The 19,834-nt window shown below is 43.2% G+C and overlaps 1 protein-coding gene and 1 long non-coding RNA gene across 2 annotated transcripts; one reads left to right on the forward strand and one right to left on the reverse strand.

Moving 5' to 3' along the window:
* Positions 1 to 1,603: 1,603 nt before the first annotated feature.
* Positions 1,604 to 19,493, reverse strand: LOC118270319 (erythroid differentiation-related factor 1). The gene is made up of 15 exons (XM_035585855.2): positions 19,237 to 19,493; positions 17,046 to 17,230; positions 15,304 to 15,412; positions 14,058 to 14,195; positions 13,060 to 13,207; positions 12,030 to 12,728; positions 11,530 to 11,912; positions 8,386 to 8,514; positions 7,337 to 7,991; positions 6,684 to 6,842; positions 5,781 to 6,000; positions 5,202 to 5,379; positions 4,680 to 4,819; positions 3,247 to 3,404; positions 1,604 to 2,018 (listed from the first exon to the last, which is right to left on the reverse strand). Exons 1-15 carry the CDS (start codon positions 19,276 to 19,278, stop codon positions 1,648 to 1,650), a joined length of 3,714 nt encoding a protein of 1,237 aa, XP_035441748.2. The 5' UTR covers positions 19,279 to 19,493; the 3' UTR covers positions 1,604 to 1,647.
* Positions 8,801 to 11,241, forward strand: LOC126911314 (uncharacterized). The gene is made up of 3 exons (XR_007705833.1): positions 8,801 to 8,904; positions 10,110 to 10,297; positions 11,128 to 11,241. It is a non-coding gene; the product is annotated as an uncharacterized LOC126911314 (long non-coding RNA).
* Positions 19,494 to 19,834: the final 341 nt, after the last annotated feature.

Consider the following 19,834-nt stretch of genomic DNA (forward strand, 5'->3'; position numbering starts at 1 on the left):
ACACATAAAGCACTTTTTTATGAAATAATCCGGTAAACAAGCAGACGGATCACCTGATGGTAAGCAATCGCCGCCGCCCACGGACACTTGAAACACCAGAGGCATTACAAGTGCAATGCCGGCCTTTTGGGGTTAGGAATTTAAGGGTTGTTGGGGGAATCGGGGATTGGGAAGATTGGAAAGGGGGGTAATTGGGCTTATTTGAATGAAGATCAGAAATACCAAATAGTCCACTAGTTATACTACACATAATGAAAAATTACGACTACGAAAGTCGATTTTTTTTTTCTGTATGCATGTGAAATATTTAAAACATCGCAAAATGTATACACACTCTTGTTTACCACTCTTCGGTATTTTAAAATTAAATTAGTAGTCAATTGATTTATAAGAACTATGTATAACATAAATTAAAAATGTCCGACATATTGTAAACTGTCAAACTGTCATTAAAACGTTAATCATCTCTATATTTTAAGAACCCCGGCCGAAGCCTGAAATTAATCGAGCGTTCTCGAACCATTTAAGCGATATTTGAGCCGCTAATATTATTAAAACATATTTAAAAATACCTCTACGCATAATTAAGAGATTTTGGTCAAATATTGTGTGAGCGAAGTACCAAGGAGATCGGTACATAATAAAATACGTGAGTAAAGTCACATTGATAAGTTAGCTTGCTTTTATTACATACATACAGTCTACGTATAAAGCATATTCATATTAATGTAATTTTCAAGCCTTTTGTGTCACATGGGGGTGAGGCAGAGGTTAACTTTATGCTGTAAGAATAATTACATTTCGTCTGTTGTTTTAAATATTTTAGCTTTTATTTATTATATCGTAGTACCGCATTTAATAAGGTTTTAATTATTAGACTGTAAAATTTCAGTCATTATGTATGAATTACTCATAGTTATTATATGTTGTAGTGTTACCTATAGTTTATTACGGAGACCACGGGCTCCTTAGCTCCAATTTAAAAAATAAAGACCCTCGATACTAAAATTCCAAACCCTATACGAAATAAACTAAATATGTATATTAATTTATTACTGAACATTGCTGAATATTTTTTTTTAAATTTAAAATTCGAGATAAATGACTATTGCTTACTTTTATACAACAAAATATAAATTATCGAGGGCGTAATGAGCATATATGAAGCCGTAGATACTCATACAAATGCTGCAAAGTTACAATTTATATTTGCGCTGTAATATCCAATGAATTTTACATTTCTTGACAAATGTTCTACCTACCATTACTTTAAGACAATACAGAACACAGTTACAACCAATATTCAAAGCAAATTAATTATTATGTTATCGGCTTACTCACGTAACTGTTTTACGAGGAACTCGACTAGTTTCAAGCCATGCTAGAGGCTCATATTCATGAACTCCATTCAATAATGGCTTGAAACTTGTCGAGTTCCCCATCAAACAGTTACATGAGTAAACAGATAATACAATAATAAATTTAGTACATTCTAAAAGAATCACGAAATTCATAATAAAATTATATTCAAAGCAAGCAAAAAAACCGATCTAAAACACATTACAAATGAAATACAACCATAAAGCTGGCACCACAAGATTCATTTCGGTTTAACACTTTTATTTCAAAGACTTTGTTTGACTACAGCTAAAATGCTTTACTTATTTCATCCATATTGGCTAACACGTCACAAATGCTGGCAGCAAACAGTCTTATATCTTCATTCTTCTTTATTCTAAGACTTACTGAGTACAATTTCTTATACGTATCTCTCATTTTCTCATAATCCTTATTAGATTTGGATAGACAGTACTGTATAATACTCTTAAGTATAAAATGCAATCTTGACTCGTAGAGACACAGGAGACTAAATTCCCCTTTCAAGTTTTTCTCATCTGTTTCTTCTATTTTCTCCTTCTCCTCTGGGTCCTTTTCTTTCAACACTTTCATTATAGAGTGCGACTGACGTAGGAGTTGGACGGCTGACTGAAGAGACTTGAGCTTCAGGTTGGGTGATACTGGAAGGAAGATGAGTGTGAGTACTAGTTGAGCGGAGTGAGTTGAGAAATAACGTAGTCTAAAAATAAGATCCCATGTAATAGTACAAGGCATCAGTTCGAGAGAGGAAATGAGAAGTTATTTAATAACATGAATGAGTAAGTAAAATTTTGTAAAGTATAAATATAAATATAAAAGTATAATAAGAGTGACTGAGTAAGTGAATAAATAAATATGCAGGAATGAGTGTATGTGTGTGAGTCAGTGAGTGAGTGAGTGAGTGAGTAAGTGAGTGAGTGAGTGAGGTGCGTGAATGAGTGAGTGAATGAGTGAGTGAGTAAGTAAGTAAATGAGTATGATACATTCATGCAGCCTGCCTCTCTAATAGAGTGACATGTTCTGGTTATAGAGAGGGAATACTTACACACAGCCTGGCCCTCTAGCAGAGCGACATGTTCCATCTGCACGGTGAGGAACATGTTGGCGTCCTCCAGCGAGGGAACAAGTTGTAGAGAGGGAATACTTACACACAGCCTGGCCCTCTAGCAGAGCGACATGTTCCATCTGCACGGTGAGGAACATGTTGGCGTCCTCCAGCGAGGGAACAAGTTGTAGAGAGGGAATACTTACACACAGCCTGGCCCTCTAGCAGAGCGACATGTTCCATCTGCACGGTGAGGAACATGTTGGCGTCCTCCAGCGAGGGAACAAGTTGTAGAGAGGGAATACTTACACACAGCCTGGCCCTCTAGCAGAGCGACATGTTCCATCTGCACGGTGAGGAACATGTTGGCGTCCTCCAGCGAGGGAACAAGTTGTAGAGAGGGAATACTTACACACAGCCTGGCCCTCTAGCAGAGCGACATGTTCCATCTGCACGGTGAGGAACATGTTGGCGTCCTCCAGCGAGGGAACAAGTTGTAGAGAGGGAATACTTACACACAGCCTGGCCCTCTAGCAGAGCGACATGTTCCATCTGCACGGTGAGGAACATGTTGGCGTCCTCCAGCGAGGGAACAAGTTGTAGAGAGGGAATACTTACACACAGCCTGGCCCTCTAGCAGAGCGACATGTTCCATCTGCACGGTGAGGAACATGTTGGCGTCCTCCAGCGAGGGAACAAGTTGTAGAGAGGGAATACTTACACACAGCCTGGCCCTCTAGCAGAGCGACATGTTCCATCTGCACGGTGAGGAACATGTTGGCGTCCTCCAGCGAGGGAACAAGTTGTAGAGAGGGAATACTTACACACAGCCTGGCCCTCTAGCAGAGCGACATGTTCCATCTGCACGGTGAGGAACATGTTGGCGTCCTCCAGCGCGGCGAACAAGTTGCTGGCCTGCTCGTAGTGGCTGCGGCACGCCACGAACAGGGTGCGGCGCCGGGGACCTTCCTCTGACGTCAGGCTGGAACAACATATTCATTTAAGTAACGTCACACGTCAGAGGTGCACATTACGGCACCTAATGCCGCTATACAATGTACACCCACTTGTCACTATTTGTGTTATAATTCCCATGTAAGCCTATTGCCATATACTGAACATAATTCCAGACTCCGTGCTACTACTGAAACTCTGGGACACATTGTCCACTAGTCGGTCGCCGTCGAGCTTTACTGGTGCAATCCAATTGACTTTTTTTTTGAAGGGGAAAAATCATCCTATGACTTCTCTCGCCAGGGCAAGGCGAAAGGGAGTGTCAGATTCTTACTGATTAAAAACCACCCCGTTCCTACTCCTGCTTGTCGAGCCGGAGCCCCGGTAATCCCGCTAGGTAGTCCGGATCAGAACCCAATTGACTTGAGGGACTTTTCTAGTCGAGTTACCTCATCAAATAGTTACGCGAGTAAGTCGCAACATATAATTACCTAGCGACCCGCCCCAGCTTCGCATGGGTGCAATGGTGATATATTATGCATGTATTATACATATAAACCTTCCTCTTGAATCATTCTATCTATTAAAAAAACCGAATCAAAATCCGTTACGTAGTTTTAAAGATTTAAGCATACAAAGGGACATAGGGACAGAGAAAGCGACTTATTAAGGTTTGTGAGGCATATCTATCTAGGCGAGGCATATCTTCTCTATCGAGTTAATTAGTAAACAATACATAGTAAACGGAAATTAAAACAGGGTTAAGTCTTTGACTGCCAATAGAAAACTGTTGAAGGCAAATCCTCCGCTAACGTCGGCGTCGGTCACCGGTGACCACCACGGCGTTCAATGTGTTAAGTAGTAAGTAACCAAGAGGCTCATCAATGATGATGCGCTTGTGGAGGCCCGGCTTCAAAGCCATGAACACAGGCGCAAGGTCGCAAGCCTTTCCGTTTTTTACCAAATACATTTCGGAGAGTGTGCGGGGGAATTGCACGACTTGATTCCTCCTAGTCCTTTCCTTCATCGAAACACAAGACAATCGGCGAGGCGTCACCGTTTCATGGTGGATATCCTACCCACACGCACGAAGCGCTTTGCTTCAAGCTTCCTTGTGCGAACTGCTAGGGAGTGGAACTCCTTGCCGGAGTCTGTGTTTCCTGATGAGTATAACCTGGGTGTCTTCAAAGCCCGAGTGAATAGGTTGCTTATGGGCAGACGTGCTCCACCGTAGGCCGCATCATCACTTACCATCAGGCGAGATAGCGGCCAAACGTCGGCCCATTTAACATAAAAAACTCACCGATACTGCGAATGGTACAGCGAGCCAAGTCGGTGGTATATCATGGCGGCTCGGAACTGGTAGAGGTACTGCCGCGGGCCCGGGCTCAGCAGGCAGTGCTTCAGCGCGTGCTTCAGAGCATCCGATACTTCTGATACTTCCTGTACCAAATAAAGACATGTCTTGAAGTAAAACTTAAGTATTTAATGCCCGTTTGTTTGGGTAAGTGAATGAGAGGGTGATTGAGTGAGTGAGTGAGGGAGAGTGAGTGGGTGAGTGCGTTAATGAATGAGTGAGTGAGTGAGTGCGGGAATGTATGAGTGAGTGAGTGCGGGAATGTATAAGTAAGTGAGTGAATGAGTGAGTGAGTGAGTGAGTGAGTACGGGTATGTATGAATGAGTGAGTGAGTACGGGAATGTATGAGTGACTGAGTGAGTGACTGTGGGAATGAATGAGTGAGTGAGTGAGTACGGGAATGTATGAGTGAGTGAGTGAGTGAGTGACAGACTGAGTAAATAAGTGTAAGCGGTAATGATACTAACGAAAGCACTGTCGGTGGAGTCCTGCATGAGCACGGCGCGCGTGTAGACGTGGCAGGACAGTTCCCAGGCGACCAGCTCCCAGACGGAGGCGGCGCCGCAGGCCTCGCGCGGGCCCAGCAGACCCAGCGCCGCCTGGTACAGCTGCTCCGCCTCGTTGTACATACGACGTTTCTCTTGCCTATAGACAAAAACAATTACAACTCGCAAGGTGAGTCATGTTAACTATCTCTCTCTCTCTCTCTCTCTCTGTTTCTCTCTCTCTCTCTCTCTCTCTCTCTCTCTCTCTCTCTCTCTCTCTCTCACTCACTCACTCACTCACTCACTCTCAGTTACTCACTCACTCTCACTCACTCACTCACTCAATCACTCACTCACACACACTCACTCACTCACTCTCACTAACTCACTCTCACTCACTCACTCTCACTAACTCACTCTCTCACTCACTCTCTCACTCACACACTCACTTGCTTAGTCACAACACAATCACACTCATTCTCATATATTCTCACTCATTTTGCTACACAATAATAATACTTAATTACACAATATGCGAGAAGTAAGGTTACTTATACTTACGTGAAGCCTCCCTGGTCACAATGCACGCGGTACCTGAGGTACCTGCCCTTGTTGCAGTACAGCAGTGCCAAGTTGGGGATGTCGTTCACTTGCTTGAATATCTCGGTCGCCTCGTCCAGGCACTCGAGGGACTTGCGAGACGTCGACACGAACTGTTTCAGCAGGAGTTTCGCTTTCCGAGACTCAGGGTCCTCTTCTTCTGTGTATTTCGCGTATAGTTCTGTGGGTAGAGAGAAAAATTGTGTTATGAAAATTATGAATAAGGATTAGGAGGATATATTCCAGACGTAAAAAATACAGAGTTTTTGAAAATTTTTTCTTGATATTGGATTTTTTTTGACTGCATACGGTTGGTGCGGTGGCTGGGCATACTGGTTGCCGCGCAACGTGTAGCGGGATCGATTCCCGCACGGAGCAACTCTTTGTGTGATCCACAAATTGTTGTTTCGGGACTGGATGTCATGTGTATGTGAACTTGTATGTTTGTAAACGCACCCACGACACAGGAGAAAATCCTAATGTGGGGAACGTTTTTTTTTTAATAAATAAATAAAATATAAAGAAAAACAAAATATTACGTCTAAATTTCACATAATTTAAGTAGGTATGAATGCCTAAAAATTAACATAATTTAGGGTATACTCCGGGGCTCCAGCTCGAAAAACAGGAGTAGGAACGGGGTGGTTTTTAGTCAGTAAGAGTCTGACACTTCCTCCCGCCTCGCCCAAGGCGGGAGAAGTCATTGGATAATTTCCCCCCTCGATTTTTCCCCTTTCGATTACATGGGCCTAATAATACAAATGGTGATGATTTGGAAACTTTTTATCTCTCGGAAAAGTGGGCAAAGCCGCAGCAGAAGTTAGTAGTAGGTATGATATAAAAATAAAGAAATAATACACTTACGCTGTCCATCATTCATATGCCTGACGGCGAGTTCGTTGCCGACGGACGCGAGGCGGCGCAGCAGCTCGGCGCGGCGCGGCGCCGGCACTGACGCCGCCAGGCGGTACGCAGACATCGACTTCAACATCGCGGACACCTCGCTTGACGGCAGGGATATGTCTGTACACACAAATATACATTGATCAGTACCTAATTAATTGTCAACGGTGACCAGATATCGTAAAATGACAAACAACAGTACCCTTGTATGAGTTTACTTTCGAGACGAGAGCGTGTACGGCTCTGACTGGCCGGTTTATTCGAACCGGCCAATCAGAGCGTCGAATGTGCTCTAGTTTCGATTACTTTAACGAAAAGCAAACTCGTACTAAGGTTACAGACCAAAATGTTTATTCAAATTGCTATAAGTATGAAAGGAAAGGCGCTTTTCGGCCCTTTTTGAAACGCACATGCATTAAACAAATTCGTATTGGTTGGAATTAGTGATAGACGGATGTATGAATACTCAGCTTTGTCATAATTGATCATACAAAATCACGCATTTTTTTTCTTTCTCCAGACCAATCTTAACTAAAATCGACTATGCCACTAAAATTTCCATCCAAAATGTTTAACGCTAGTCAAAATAAATATTAAACAACTTTAAAACTCACCCAACTCAAACTCATCATTAACAGCATGTTCAACTTCCTCAGTCATATCATTTTCCAGCTCCAGACGGATCTTGGCGTCAATATCATGGTCGGTACCAAACTGCTTCTTGAACTGCTCCATACGATGCCAGTTCTTCGACATCTGGAAGAAGTTATCTCCCACACGACCCAGTAGACAACCAGGGTCAACCACCTTACTCTTGATTATCATATTCGATAGCAATTTCTGGCATTTGCTTGCCATGTCTATATATTTGAGGGAGAAGCCATATTGCTCGTTCACATAGCTGTATTCAGCTAGTATAGCGTAAGCGAGGCATATCTTTTCATACAACAAAGTTTTCAAATGTAATTTCCAAGCGAAATTGTCGTCTCGATTAGGTTCGTGCCACGTCGGGTAGACTTTCTTGTCTTTAAGTATTTGTATGGCGTTCTTGTCTACAGTAGAATTAGTTTCGATTAAGAAGTTCCCACACTTCTCACTCTGTTTTCTCTCTCTTTTCCTTCGTCGGCTGCGAGACGTGTGCTCTTTGCCCTCAGACTTAGATTTGGAAATAGGTTCGTAACTCATTTTGATTGGTTCGTACGGATTCGCCATTTTGGGGTGTTGTTCTTCTACTATTATTTGTTGTTTTATACGCTCGCGTTCTTCTTCCTGTGGGGGAGATAAGTATGTTAGGATTTTCGAAATGGTTTTCTTTAATCGATGAATAGAACTCTACCTAAATAAAATGTTGTCAAGATGTGAACACAATGTGTGATTAACGGCATAGGGCATGACTTGTGTGTGCGCAGATTCTTTCCTTATTACATAGAAACACAAATGTTGGGTTATTTTTTGCGCTAAGCTCTTTTTTAATAAACTTGCTATAAAAATAGAAAAGCCAACAGGTAATAGGAATAAGTTTAATTGTAAATATTTATTTTTGTATTAATAAATTTGATTGAAGAAAAATGTATTATCTCAATATTCTGTTACTATTTCTACAAATCACCATAGTAATTATAATGTAGTGAAGTATCGCGTATGTAAGAGAAGTGCTACATACCTTAGACTTGTGTATGGTGACATGATGCAGTGCCAGTAGCCCCTTGAGTGCGTGTGACAGCGCGCGGCCGCAGCGGTCGGGGGGCGCCGTGCCCACCCCGCTCCCTACTGACGACGACTGCTTGCACTCCTACAGTACAGGGGGGAGTATACTCATACAGACAATATGGTGGGGGGGCGCCGTGCCCACCCCGCTCCCTACTGACGACGACTGCTTGCACTCCTACAGTACAGGGGGGAGGTATACTCATACAGACAATATGGTGGGGGGGCGCCGTGCCCACCCCGCTCCCTACTGACGACGACTGCTTGCACTCCTACAGTACAGGGGGGAGTATACTCATACAGACAATATGGTGGGGGGGCGCCGTGCCCACCCCGCTCCCTACTGACGACGACTGCTTGCACTCCTACAGTACAGGGGGGAGTATACTCATACAGACAATATGGTGGGGGGGCGCCGTGCCCACCCCGCTCCCTACTGACGACGACTGCTTGCACTCCTACAGTACAGGGGGGAGTATACTCATACAGACAATATGGTGGGGGCGCCGTGCCCACCCCGCTCCCTACTGACGACGACTGCTTGCACTCCTACAGTACAGGGGGAGGTATACTCATACAGACAATATGGTGGGGGGCGCCGTGCCCACCCCGCTCCCTACTGACGACGACTGCTTGCACTCCTACAGTACAGGGGGGAGGTATACTCATACAGACAATATGGTGGGGGGCGCCGTGCCCACCCCGCTCCCTACTGACGACGACTGCTTGCACTCCTACAGTACAGGGGGGAGGTATACTCATACAGACAATATGGTGGGGGGCGCCGTGCCCACCCCGCTCCCTACTGACGACGACTGCTTGCACTCCTACAGTACAGGGGAGGTATACTCATACAGACAATATGGTGGGGGGCGCCGTGCTCACCCCGCTCCCTACTGACGACGACTGCTTGCACTCCTACAGTACAGGGGGAGGTATACTCATACAGACAATATGGTGGGGGGCGCCGTGCCCACCCCGCTCCCTACTGACGACGACTGCTTGCACTCCTACAGTACAGGGGGGAGGTATACTCATACAGACAATATGGTGGGGGGCGCCGTGCCCACCCCGCTCCCTACTGACGACGACTGCTTGCACTCCTACAGTACAGGGGGGAGGTATACTCATACAGACAATATGGTGGGGGGCGCCGTGCCCACCCCGCTCCCTACTGACGACGACTGCTTGCACTCCTACAGTACAGGGGGGAGGTATACTCATACAGACAATATGGTGGGGGGGCGCCGTGCCCACCCCGCTCCCTACTGACGACGACTGCTTGCACTCCTACAGTACAGGGGGAGGTATACTTATACAGACAATATGGTGGGGGGACGCCGTGCCCACCCCGCTCCCTACTGACGACGACTGCTTGCACTCCTACAGTACAGGGGGGAGGTATACTCATACAGACAATATGGTGGGGGGCGCCGTGCCCACCCCGCTCCCTACTGACGACGACTGCTTGCACTCCTACAGTACAGGGGGGAGGTATACTCATACAGACAATATGGTGGGGGGCGCCGTGCCCACCCCGCTCCCTACTGACGACGACTGCTTGCACTCCTACAGTACAGGGGGGAGGTATACTCATACAGACAATATGGTGGGGGGCGCCGTGCCCACCCCGCTCCCTACTGACGACGACTGCTTGCACTCCTACAGTACAGGGGGGAGGTATACTCATACAGACAATATGGTGGGGGGGCGCCGTGCCCACCCCGCTCCCTACTGACGACGACTGCTTGCACTCCTACAGTACAGGGGGGAGGTATACTCATACAGACAATATGGTGGGGGGGCGCCGTGCCCACCCCGCTCCCTACTGACGACGACTGCTTGCACTCCTACAGTACAGGGGGGAGGTATACTCATACAGACAATATGGTGGGGGCGCCGTGCCCACCCCGCTCCCTACTGACGACGACTGCTTGCACTCCTACAGTACAGGGGGAGGTATACTCATACAGACAATATGGTGGGGGCGCCGTGCCCACCCCGCTCCCTACTGACGACGACTGCTTGCACTCCTACAGTACAGGGGGAGGTATACTCATACAGACAATATGGTGGGGGGCGCCGTGCCCACCCCGCTCCCTACTGACGACGACTGCTTGCACTCCTACAGTACAGGGGGGAGGTATACTCATACAGACAATATGGTGGGGGGCGCCGTGCCCACCCCGCTCCCTACTGACGACGACTGCTTGCACTCCTACAGTACAGGGGGGAGGTATACTCATACAGACAATATGGTGGGGGGCGCCGTGCCCACCCCGCTCCCTACTGACGACGACTGCTTGCACTCCTACAGTACAGGGGGAGGTATACTCATACAGACAATATGGTGGGGGGCGCCGTGCCCACCCCGCTCCCTACTGACGACGACTGCTTGCACTCCTACAGTACAGGGGGAGGTATACTCATACAGACAATATGGTGGGGGGCGCCGTGCCCACCCCGCTCCCTACTGACGACGACTGCTTGCACTCCTACAGTACAGGGGGGAGGTATACTCATACAGACAATATGGTGGGGGGCGCCGTGCCCACCCCGCTCCCTACTGACGACGACTGCTTGCACTCCTACAGTACAGGGGGAGGTATACTTATACAGACAATATGGTGGGGGGCGCCGTGCCCACCCCGCTCCCTACTGACGACGACTGCTTGCACTCCTACAGTACAGGGGGGAGGTATACTCATACAGACAATATGGTGGGGGGGCGCCGTGCCCACCCCGCTCCCTACTGACGACGACTGCTTGCACTCCTACAGTACAGGGGGGAGGTATACTTATACAGACCATAATATAGTGAATAATTAGTGAATTTCCGATCGATTATAAAAAAAAAAGCTTTTGATGACTAAAATCAATGTATAATCCTACCAGTTTTCAGTCGGATCGTGAACAGATATTAACATTTCGTACTCGCTCGTCTCTACAGATAATTATATGTAAAAGTACTTTGTAGATTTTCAACTTTTGATGCCTGTACAAATTCTATCACAACTTTAGTTCTGATCAAAAATGAATCGTATCCACAAAAAGGACACTTATTAAATACACAATACATAATATTTTAGAGTGTACTTACTTCAACGGTATTCCGGACCTTGTCCCCTATATCTCTGAGAGCCAAGCCTCGGATCTGGAGGGCAAGAGCCGATTCTCCTTCGGCGTCAGATACCTCCCCCTTTTCAGATCCCTCTACATTTTCGGATCCCTCTCCCTTTTCAGATCCTTCTACGTTTTCAGATCCGTCCCCCTTCTCAGATCCGTCCCCCTTTTCCGATCCTTCCGCTTTTTCGGATCCCTCTGCCTTTTCGGATCCCTCTGCCTTTTCAGATCCCTCCGCCTTTTCGGATCCCTCTGCCTTTTCTGGCACTTCGACGGCGTCTTCTGCGTGTTCTGAGCTAACGTCTTCAGCTTGGGGGGGATATAAATCTGGATCTTCACAATCTGAGTCTACGTTGTCATCTAAAAATTTTAGAAAATAATAACACTACTAGTACCTAAATCAACGAATGAGTTAGAAAAATCAGAACAATTCATAATTTGCAACTGAATCAAACCCAATGAAATGCTTATATTTACCTTTAAAATCTGGATTAGCAGGATTCGTAGTAGCAGGTACGTACAAATCAGCGAGCATATAGTGGGAGGACGCTATAATTTGAGGATACCTCTCTTCTTTCAGCAGCTCTATGACGTGTTCCAGCAACTGACGGACATGTTTAGACCTGTTCGTCATACGCATGTTTCTAGCCACGCGGTAGAGTAACATGGCGACCGGAGTAGTGAACGGATTGTCCAAGCTATCAGGACATAGAGACGTCAGGTCGTATAGCTTCACCACGTCATCATGAGGGCCTTTGAACAACCAATAAGTATGCCCAGCTTTAGTTGCATTGGACTTTAAGAAAGATAGGATATTCTGGGCAACGTTTCTAATGACTTTGGGTGAGAATTTTGAATGTTCCATGTTGGGTAGGTCTTCGGTCTTCATGGGTTCATATTTCTGGACGATTCCATCGAGATGGTAGCACATGAGGACTTCAGGGACGTTGCACATGAGGTTGTCGAGCCAGTAGTCGATGCCTGTGAGAACGTTTATGGGCTCCCGCGTGTCCCTGAGCCGGAGACTGACGCAGGGCCGGTCCTTGTCTCCGAAGATGGGCAGGTCGCTCCCTATGAGCATGTGTATGTCCTCGAAGGTCCAGAGCACGTTGCGGTTGTATAAATGCTCGTTCGGAGGTTCCTCCGCACGCGTCTCTGGTTCTGGGAGGAATGGGCCTGTGGGGAAATGTTATTGTTGTGATTTTTTTCAATTTTAATGGTCGAAGTAATGATACTTCTAAACCAGGCTATGAAATTTTTACATTTAGTATATATCCACCATATTTATATCACAAGAAATTTACGAGAAAATGACAAAAGTAGATTGAAATCTGAAAATGAACCTTTTAGTTAAGTATGTGCATTAGCATAAATTCTGTACATAGTATACTTGAATTCACTGCAAATGTAACATTGAAGGAACATTTTTTTTTTTATTCATAGATATTAAGCTGAAGTAAGAAGAAGACTACTTCTTCTATAATAATAAGTATGTAATATGCATTACGTTTGTCAGCGAGACAGACGGAGGCCGCGATGTGCGGGAGCGGTTGTGTCGCGGGCCCGTTGGGGCGCTGCGCCACGCTGTGCGACAGGAACTTGTGCGTCAGCTGCAGCGCCGACGACGGCGGCGACAGGCGCAGCGACATACGCTCCTGTACCAGACATATTCATACTTTTTTTTTAAGAGGGAAGATTTTTTTTTTCATCTATTATATGTATAGGATTTTCTCCTGTGTCGTGGGTGCGTTTACAAACATACAAGTTCACATATACATGACACCCAGACCCGAAACAACAATTTAATTTTGTGGATCACACAAAGAGTTGCTCCGTGCGGGAATCGAACCCGCTACCCGTTGCGGGGCAGCCAGTTGCCCAGCCACCGCACCAACCGTGCAGTCAAAATATCGTCCAATGGCTTCTCCCACCTTGTGTGAGGCGAGAGAGCACACGACCTTGTCGCTGCGACAACTAATGCAACAACGCGCGCGATTTTCTCGAGCGACACGCTACAAGAAATAATAAATAAAAATCTTTTTTTTTGTGAAGGATATAATATATATAATATATTGATAGGATAGGATATTAACAAAAGTATACCTAGAGGTAGGTATTTCAATAATATCGACAATTAACAAATTTTTTTATTTTATTTTCACTGTTTTCTGTACCTATTTATTACTGTCTAAATTATTCACACCATGTTTGTGATATCTTATACAGTGTCATTTGAACTAAAGACGGATGTTAGTATAATATCTATCGTACGAAATAATAAATTAAAATAAACTTTATAAGTTACTTTTCACATATTTTCGAGAATGCCCGACTAGTTTCGAACAACCTCGGAGCTCTTAATAATAAGCTGCTAAAAACTTCCAAAATTAAAATAATATAATATTTCTTTTAATAAATTTAATAGCACAGAATATTAAATCTAACAATTCGCAGTCAGCAATTTTAAACCTTATTCCAATTAAAATAGTTGTCAAATTAACATACCTGCTCAGACATTGTCTTCAAAATGTTCTCGTAGAAGAAATCCTTCAGCCAGGACCACTCGGACTTCATCAGGTAATCGTACACGTCGAAATCGTCCAACAGTAGAGTATTCTCCACGCGGTGCACCATCATGCTTACCTACAACCATCATTCACATAATTATTTTAATTTAAATACATACTCTCGAAAAACATAACCCTCCTTCTGGCGCAGTCGGGTAAATACATATGGAGTGGAGTGGAGTGGAGTTTCTTGCTCGTTCTTCTTCTTTTTTTTTTAACAAAACGTTGCCCCGCATTAGGATTTTCTCCTGTGTCGTGGGTGCGTTTACAAACATACAAGTTCACATACACATGACACCCAGACCCGAAACAACAATTTGTGCATTACACAAAGAGTTGCTCCGTGCGGGAATCGAACCCGCTACACGTTACGTAGCAGCTAGTTGCCTAGCCACTGCGCCAACCGTGCAGTCTTCTCGATAGGAATCTACACTTTGGAATGAGCAAGTAGCTTCTCTTGACTTTTTTATTTTAACGTTTGGAAGTAAGCGTCCACAGGCCCGTATCGTCCGCATCGGACGCATCGCACACAACGGATTTTAGTTTGTCTAGTGTAGAAACTCATACAACTGCGTTACCGATTGCTAATATTCGCGTCGGCAATCCGAACGCTGCTGACACAGTAGACGCAGTCTGAAAACTAATCCGTTTCATACGATCCAACCGATGCGTGCGATGCGGGCCTGTGGTCGCTTACCTCAAATATGCCTTCCTAATGTATAATTGAAACAAATGATTTTACTTTGACTTAGAATAGTATAGTAGAATAGTGATGTCCTGATGGTAAGCAATCGACGTTGCCATTACATTTTAGATCTAAATACAGAAAAGATATAAGTTCCGCTTTTTCACAATTAAAAATAATCATCATAAGGGGCCATCCATTAATTACGTCACACGTTAAGGGGGAAGGAGGGGATCAACGAAATGTGATTTTATGTGACAAGGGAGGGAGGGATCTTAAATTTTCTTGACGTCACATTTCCATTATTATAATCTATTAAAACAGGAACTATTATCGAAAAACTCAAAAGGGGGAGAGGGTGGTCTCACAAATGTGACCAATTGTGACAAGGACGGGGGAGTGGGTTAAAAAAATCATGAAATTCGTGTGACGTAATTTATGAATAGCCCCTAATAAGAGTAGTAGAGGAGTTATTTTAGGAGTTTAAACCGATACTCACTGTTCCATTAGGTTGGTAGGGCAACTTGAGTAGTTTCTTGATGCACTCCGCGCCGGATATCACGTCTACTTCCCCCACACAGTCGGGGAACATGTGCGCCATCCTGAAGCTATGGACCACGAGATAGTTTTTGTTATAATTGTCAAGAGATTGATAATGTCTGCCAAGAAAATGATATCATGATCCTCGTAATTATCTTCATACACCTTCGGGAATTGTGAAATGTAATATAGAAAGAAAGGGTAAGGGAAATGATAAAAGAATGTCTCACGCACAGAATCTGCAAAAATACCTATGAGGGCACAGAATCTGCAAAAAGACCTATGAGGGCACAGAATCTGCAAAAAGACCTATGAGGGCACAGAATCTGCAAAAATACCTATGAGGGCACAGAATCTGCAAAAAGACCTATGAGGGCACAGAATCTGCAAAAAGACCTATGAGGGCACAGAATCTGCAAAAATACCTATGAGGGCACAGAATCTGCAAAAATACCTATGAGGGCACAGAATCTGCAAAAATACCTATGAGGGCACAGAATCTGCAAAAATACCTATGAGGGCACAGAATCTGCAAAAAGACCTATGAGGGCACAGAATCTGCAAAAATACCTATGAGGGCACAGAATCTGCAAAAATACCTATGAGGGCACAGAATCTGCAAAAATACCTATGAGGGCACAGAATCTGCAAAAAGACCTATGAGGGCACAGAATCTGCAAAAATACCTATGAGGGCACAGAATCTGCAAAAAGACCTATGAGGGCACAGAATCTGCAAAAATACCTATGAGGGCACAGAATCTGCAAAAATACCTATGAGGGCACAGAATCTGCAAAAAGACCTATGAGGGCACAGAATCTGCAAAAATACCTATGAGGGCACAGTATCTGCAAAAAGACCTATGAGGGCACAGAATCTGCAAAAATACCTATGAGGGCACAGAATCTGCAAAAAGACCTATGAGGGCACAGAATCTGCAAAAAGACCTATGAGGGCACAGAATCTTCAAAAATATCTATGAGGGCACAGAATCTGCAAAAAGACCTATGAGGGCACAGAATCTGCAAAAATACCTATGAGGGCACAGTATCTGCAAAAAGACCTATGAGGGCACAGAATCTGCAAAAAGACTTATGAGGGCACAGAATCTGCAAAAAGACCTATGAGGGCACAGAATCTTCAAAAATATCTATGAGGGCACAGAATCTGCAAAAAGACCTATGAGGGCACAGAATCTGCAAAAATACCTATGAGGGCACAGAATCTGCAAAAATACCTATGAGGGCACAGAATCTGCAAAAAGACATATGAGGGCACGGAATCTGCAAAAACAAAATAAGAATAAGAAGGGTTCCTGTACACAATGTCGCCTCCGCGCCCTATACCTAATTGCACCGTATAGGTATACGCCGCCCGCGCCGTATAATAGCACTTGTTCCGATTCCATTACTGGTCGCGTACGAACGTGACCACGGTCCCGTAATGGATTGAACCAAACAGAGGAAACAAGCGCGGCGGCGCGGCGGCTGCTTCGTGCGCAGGAACTCCTATTTCCACTTTATAAAGAACATTCCGAAATCAACTTGATAATGTTCTTGTGTGATCTACATTCATAATTGCTTCTAGAAGATAACTTTACAATCAGTTTTTTTGATAATATAGGTCGCCAAAAATCTATTATAAAATTTGTTCATCACATTATGATCATTGGTACAAAAAACACTAAATAAAATGAATTACCTGGATAGCCCAGTGCCCCTGGTCAATATCTGCTTTAGTCCATATGAGTCAATGGCCGCCCCCCAATTGGAGGGAGGCATGTTCAGATCCGTGTTACATTGTAACCGAGCGTAGCCCACAGGGCTCTGGAACGCGGTGTACTTCACCACCGCTGTCGATTTGATTCCCGGGGAGGGACTGCGACTCTGAAAATAATAATAAAATTTTTAGATAAACTAGAAAAATGCAATTGGTAAGAGAAAATTATTTTTGTCTATGGTGTCCATCATCATCATCATCAGCCTGTTCTCGTCCACTGCTGGACATAGGCCTCTCCAATGGCACGCCACTGAGCTCGATCTTCAGCTCTACGCATCCAACCACTACCAGCCACCTTGCGGATATCGTCACTCCACCTAGCTGGAGGGCGCCCTACACTACGCTTGCCTAGACGCGGTCTCCACTCTAGAACACGTTTACCCCAACAGTCATCGGTTCTTCGACAAATGTGACTGGCCCACTGCCATTTCAGCTTGCTAATCCTTTAAGCTATGTCGGTAACTTTAGTTCTCTGTCGGATCACCTCGTTACACATTGGTAGGTGTCGGACCCGCGCCCTTATGCATGAGAAGCGGGCGTCTTAAACCTCCGGGCCATCACAACATCATAGGTAATGTTAATAGATTTAACTCACAATAATAAACAGCATTTCTTTTTACACAAACATGTATTTTTGGCTAGAGAAACAGCCATATTAAAATTATGACGACTAAAATGCTCTTCAGTTCCTACATATAAGATCTTATAAGATCAAAGTTTATCAGGCAGACATCAAAACATGTTTTTGAATCAAAACTCCTTATAAAAATATAGTTTTACATCTCTACTTTAATTTCAGCATTGATCTTTTTAGCTTTATTTTGCCAGCCTCCAGCCTAAGCATTAAATATTGGGCCACCAAGATACAGTTTGGGACCCACAGTTAACTCATTTGCATTTGTATTTATGTTAACATTCATTAATTCCATGTCTGAATGTAATGTAACTGGTGTGTTAAATGAATAAAATTTAATTGAAAAAGAAATAAAAAACATATTTATACATTTCTGTAATTGCTTTATTCATTTAAGTTTAGAAAAAGCTCATAAGTTCTATCCAAAACCATGAGTCTGAGTGTATTTTATAAATTTAAATTAGTCCAATTGGCACTATCCTATAAAGATTATAAATGTGTCAGTTTGTTTGTTTGGATATTTATCCATCAATCACACTGAAACTACTGAATAGATTTTAATGAAATTTAGTATACAGACAGGGTATGAGCTGACTTGGGTGGTAGGATACTTTTATCCCATGGGAACATGGGTGATGCCGCTGGCAGAAGCTAGCCCATAATATGTTCTACAGTTACAACTAAAAGGGGTATGATTGAGATGGAATTTAATCAAAGTTCGTGTATTTACAAATTGTCTTACCTTCTCTGATTAAATTATCATCTACTGCTGATAAAAATATTAAAAAAAAATGGCTAGTTTTATAATCAGTAATTATTCCAGGAGAGTGGAGGCTAACTTTCTGTAAGCTTAATTCAAGAATAATTTAATGTATTGTTTGCATAAAATAATGTCTCAATTTGAGGATAATAAAACAAACTTCTGTTGAGCTCATAAAAAACTTATTTGGCAGTGGTGAAGTAGACCATAAAGTTACAAAAAAAAACATTATTGTTTGGTTTTTTTTTGTCTGAAATGGGGTAAATGTAAATGCTGTAATAATATGGACTCAGTTTTTGTAGTAAAACTTTGACAAGAGTCAACATCTGTGCAAATTATGACCATACTATTTAAACTAGGTATTTAGGGTAATTTACAAATTAAGAGTTACAAAATGCTAAACTAAATACTTAGTAATATAATGTTGGATTTATACTTATTTAGTAATTAGATTAATTAAAATGTGATTATCATTAATCATTGTTGTATTATTAGCTAAAGAGAGCATAAACTATAGAACCAAATGTAAACAAGCCCCAAAAAAAAACTTTTTTTTTCTCTTCATATTATTAGTAATTTTTGACTCATCAATTTCATACCATATTGCATCATATCATAAGAACGAAAATTAAAGGTTGTAGTTATTAAAAAAGTTTATTTAGAGTTATTTATCGATTGAATTAAAACTTGAAGAAATTTTCTAGAAAAAAAAATCCTACCTTCGTTCGCTTTTGATCATTTTCGTTTTCCAAGTCGTCCATTTTTTTAAATAACTTAACACCTGGATAATATTAGTCACAGAAGAGGATGGTATCCGCTTTCAGCACTAATATAATTCAGTGTAACGTGGGTTTGGAATTTATTTATTCTTCTAAACAACCTCTATCTCGAATCTTGATTCTTTATTATCTAATAAACACCTGAAAAAGAACCGGTCTTTACTACCATGTAATAAGGGCTATTTTTCTGTAGCAAATCTCAAAAAACACAGCGTAGATGCCAATGTCAAATTCAGTCGGTTGTCAACTAATAGAGCAAAATGTTGCCAATTTACTTTTTAGGTTTGTTAGAATTTAATTTGTTCTTTCTTTAATTTGGTGTTCCTGTTGGAAATGATTTTATAAGTTTTGTTAGAACTATGAACTCTTGTATTAACTTTGACATATAACATTATACAATAACATCGTGTGATTGTATACCATTACCATTACAAAAACATAAATTCACAAACATTTGAAACTAAAGAAATATGGATATAGGAATAAATTTTTAGTCCTTTACAGGAGCGCAAATCTTATAATGTAACCAATGCGTTAC

Source organism: Spodoptera frugiperda, chromosome 13, assembly GCF_023101765.2.
Source record: "Spodoptera frugiperda isolate SF20-4 chromosome 13, AGI-APGP_CSIRO_Sfru_2.0, whole genome shotgun sequence".
Classification (NCBI taxonomy): Eukaryota; Metazoa; Arthropoda; class Insecta; order Lepidoptera; family Noctuidae; genus Spodoptera; species Spodoptera frugiperda.

Excerpts from the sequence above, each read along its gene's own strand:
- LOC118270319 (XM_035585855.2), bottom strand. The coding sequence starts at position 19,278 with ATGGACGACTTGGAAAACGAAAATGATCAAAAGCGAACGAAG. Across the intron at positions 12,729-13,059 it reads CGTCTGTCTCGCTGACAAAC|GCCCATTCCTCCCAGAACCA; the intron begins GTAATGCATATT and ends ATTTCCCCACAG. Across the intron at positions 8,515-11,529 it reads AGGTCCGGAATACCGTTGAA|GAGTGCAAGCAGTCGTCGTC; the intron begins GTAAGTACACTC and ends CCTGTACTGTAG.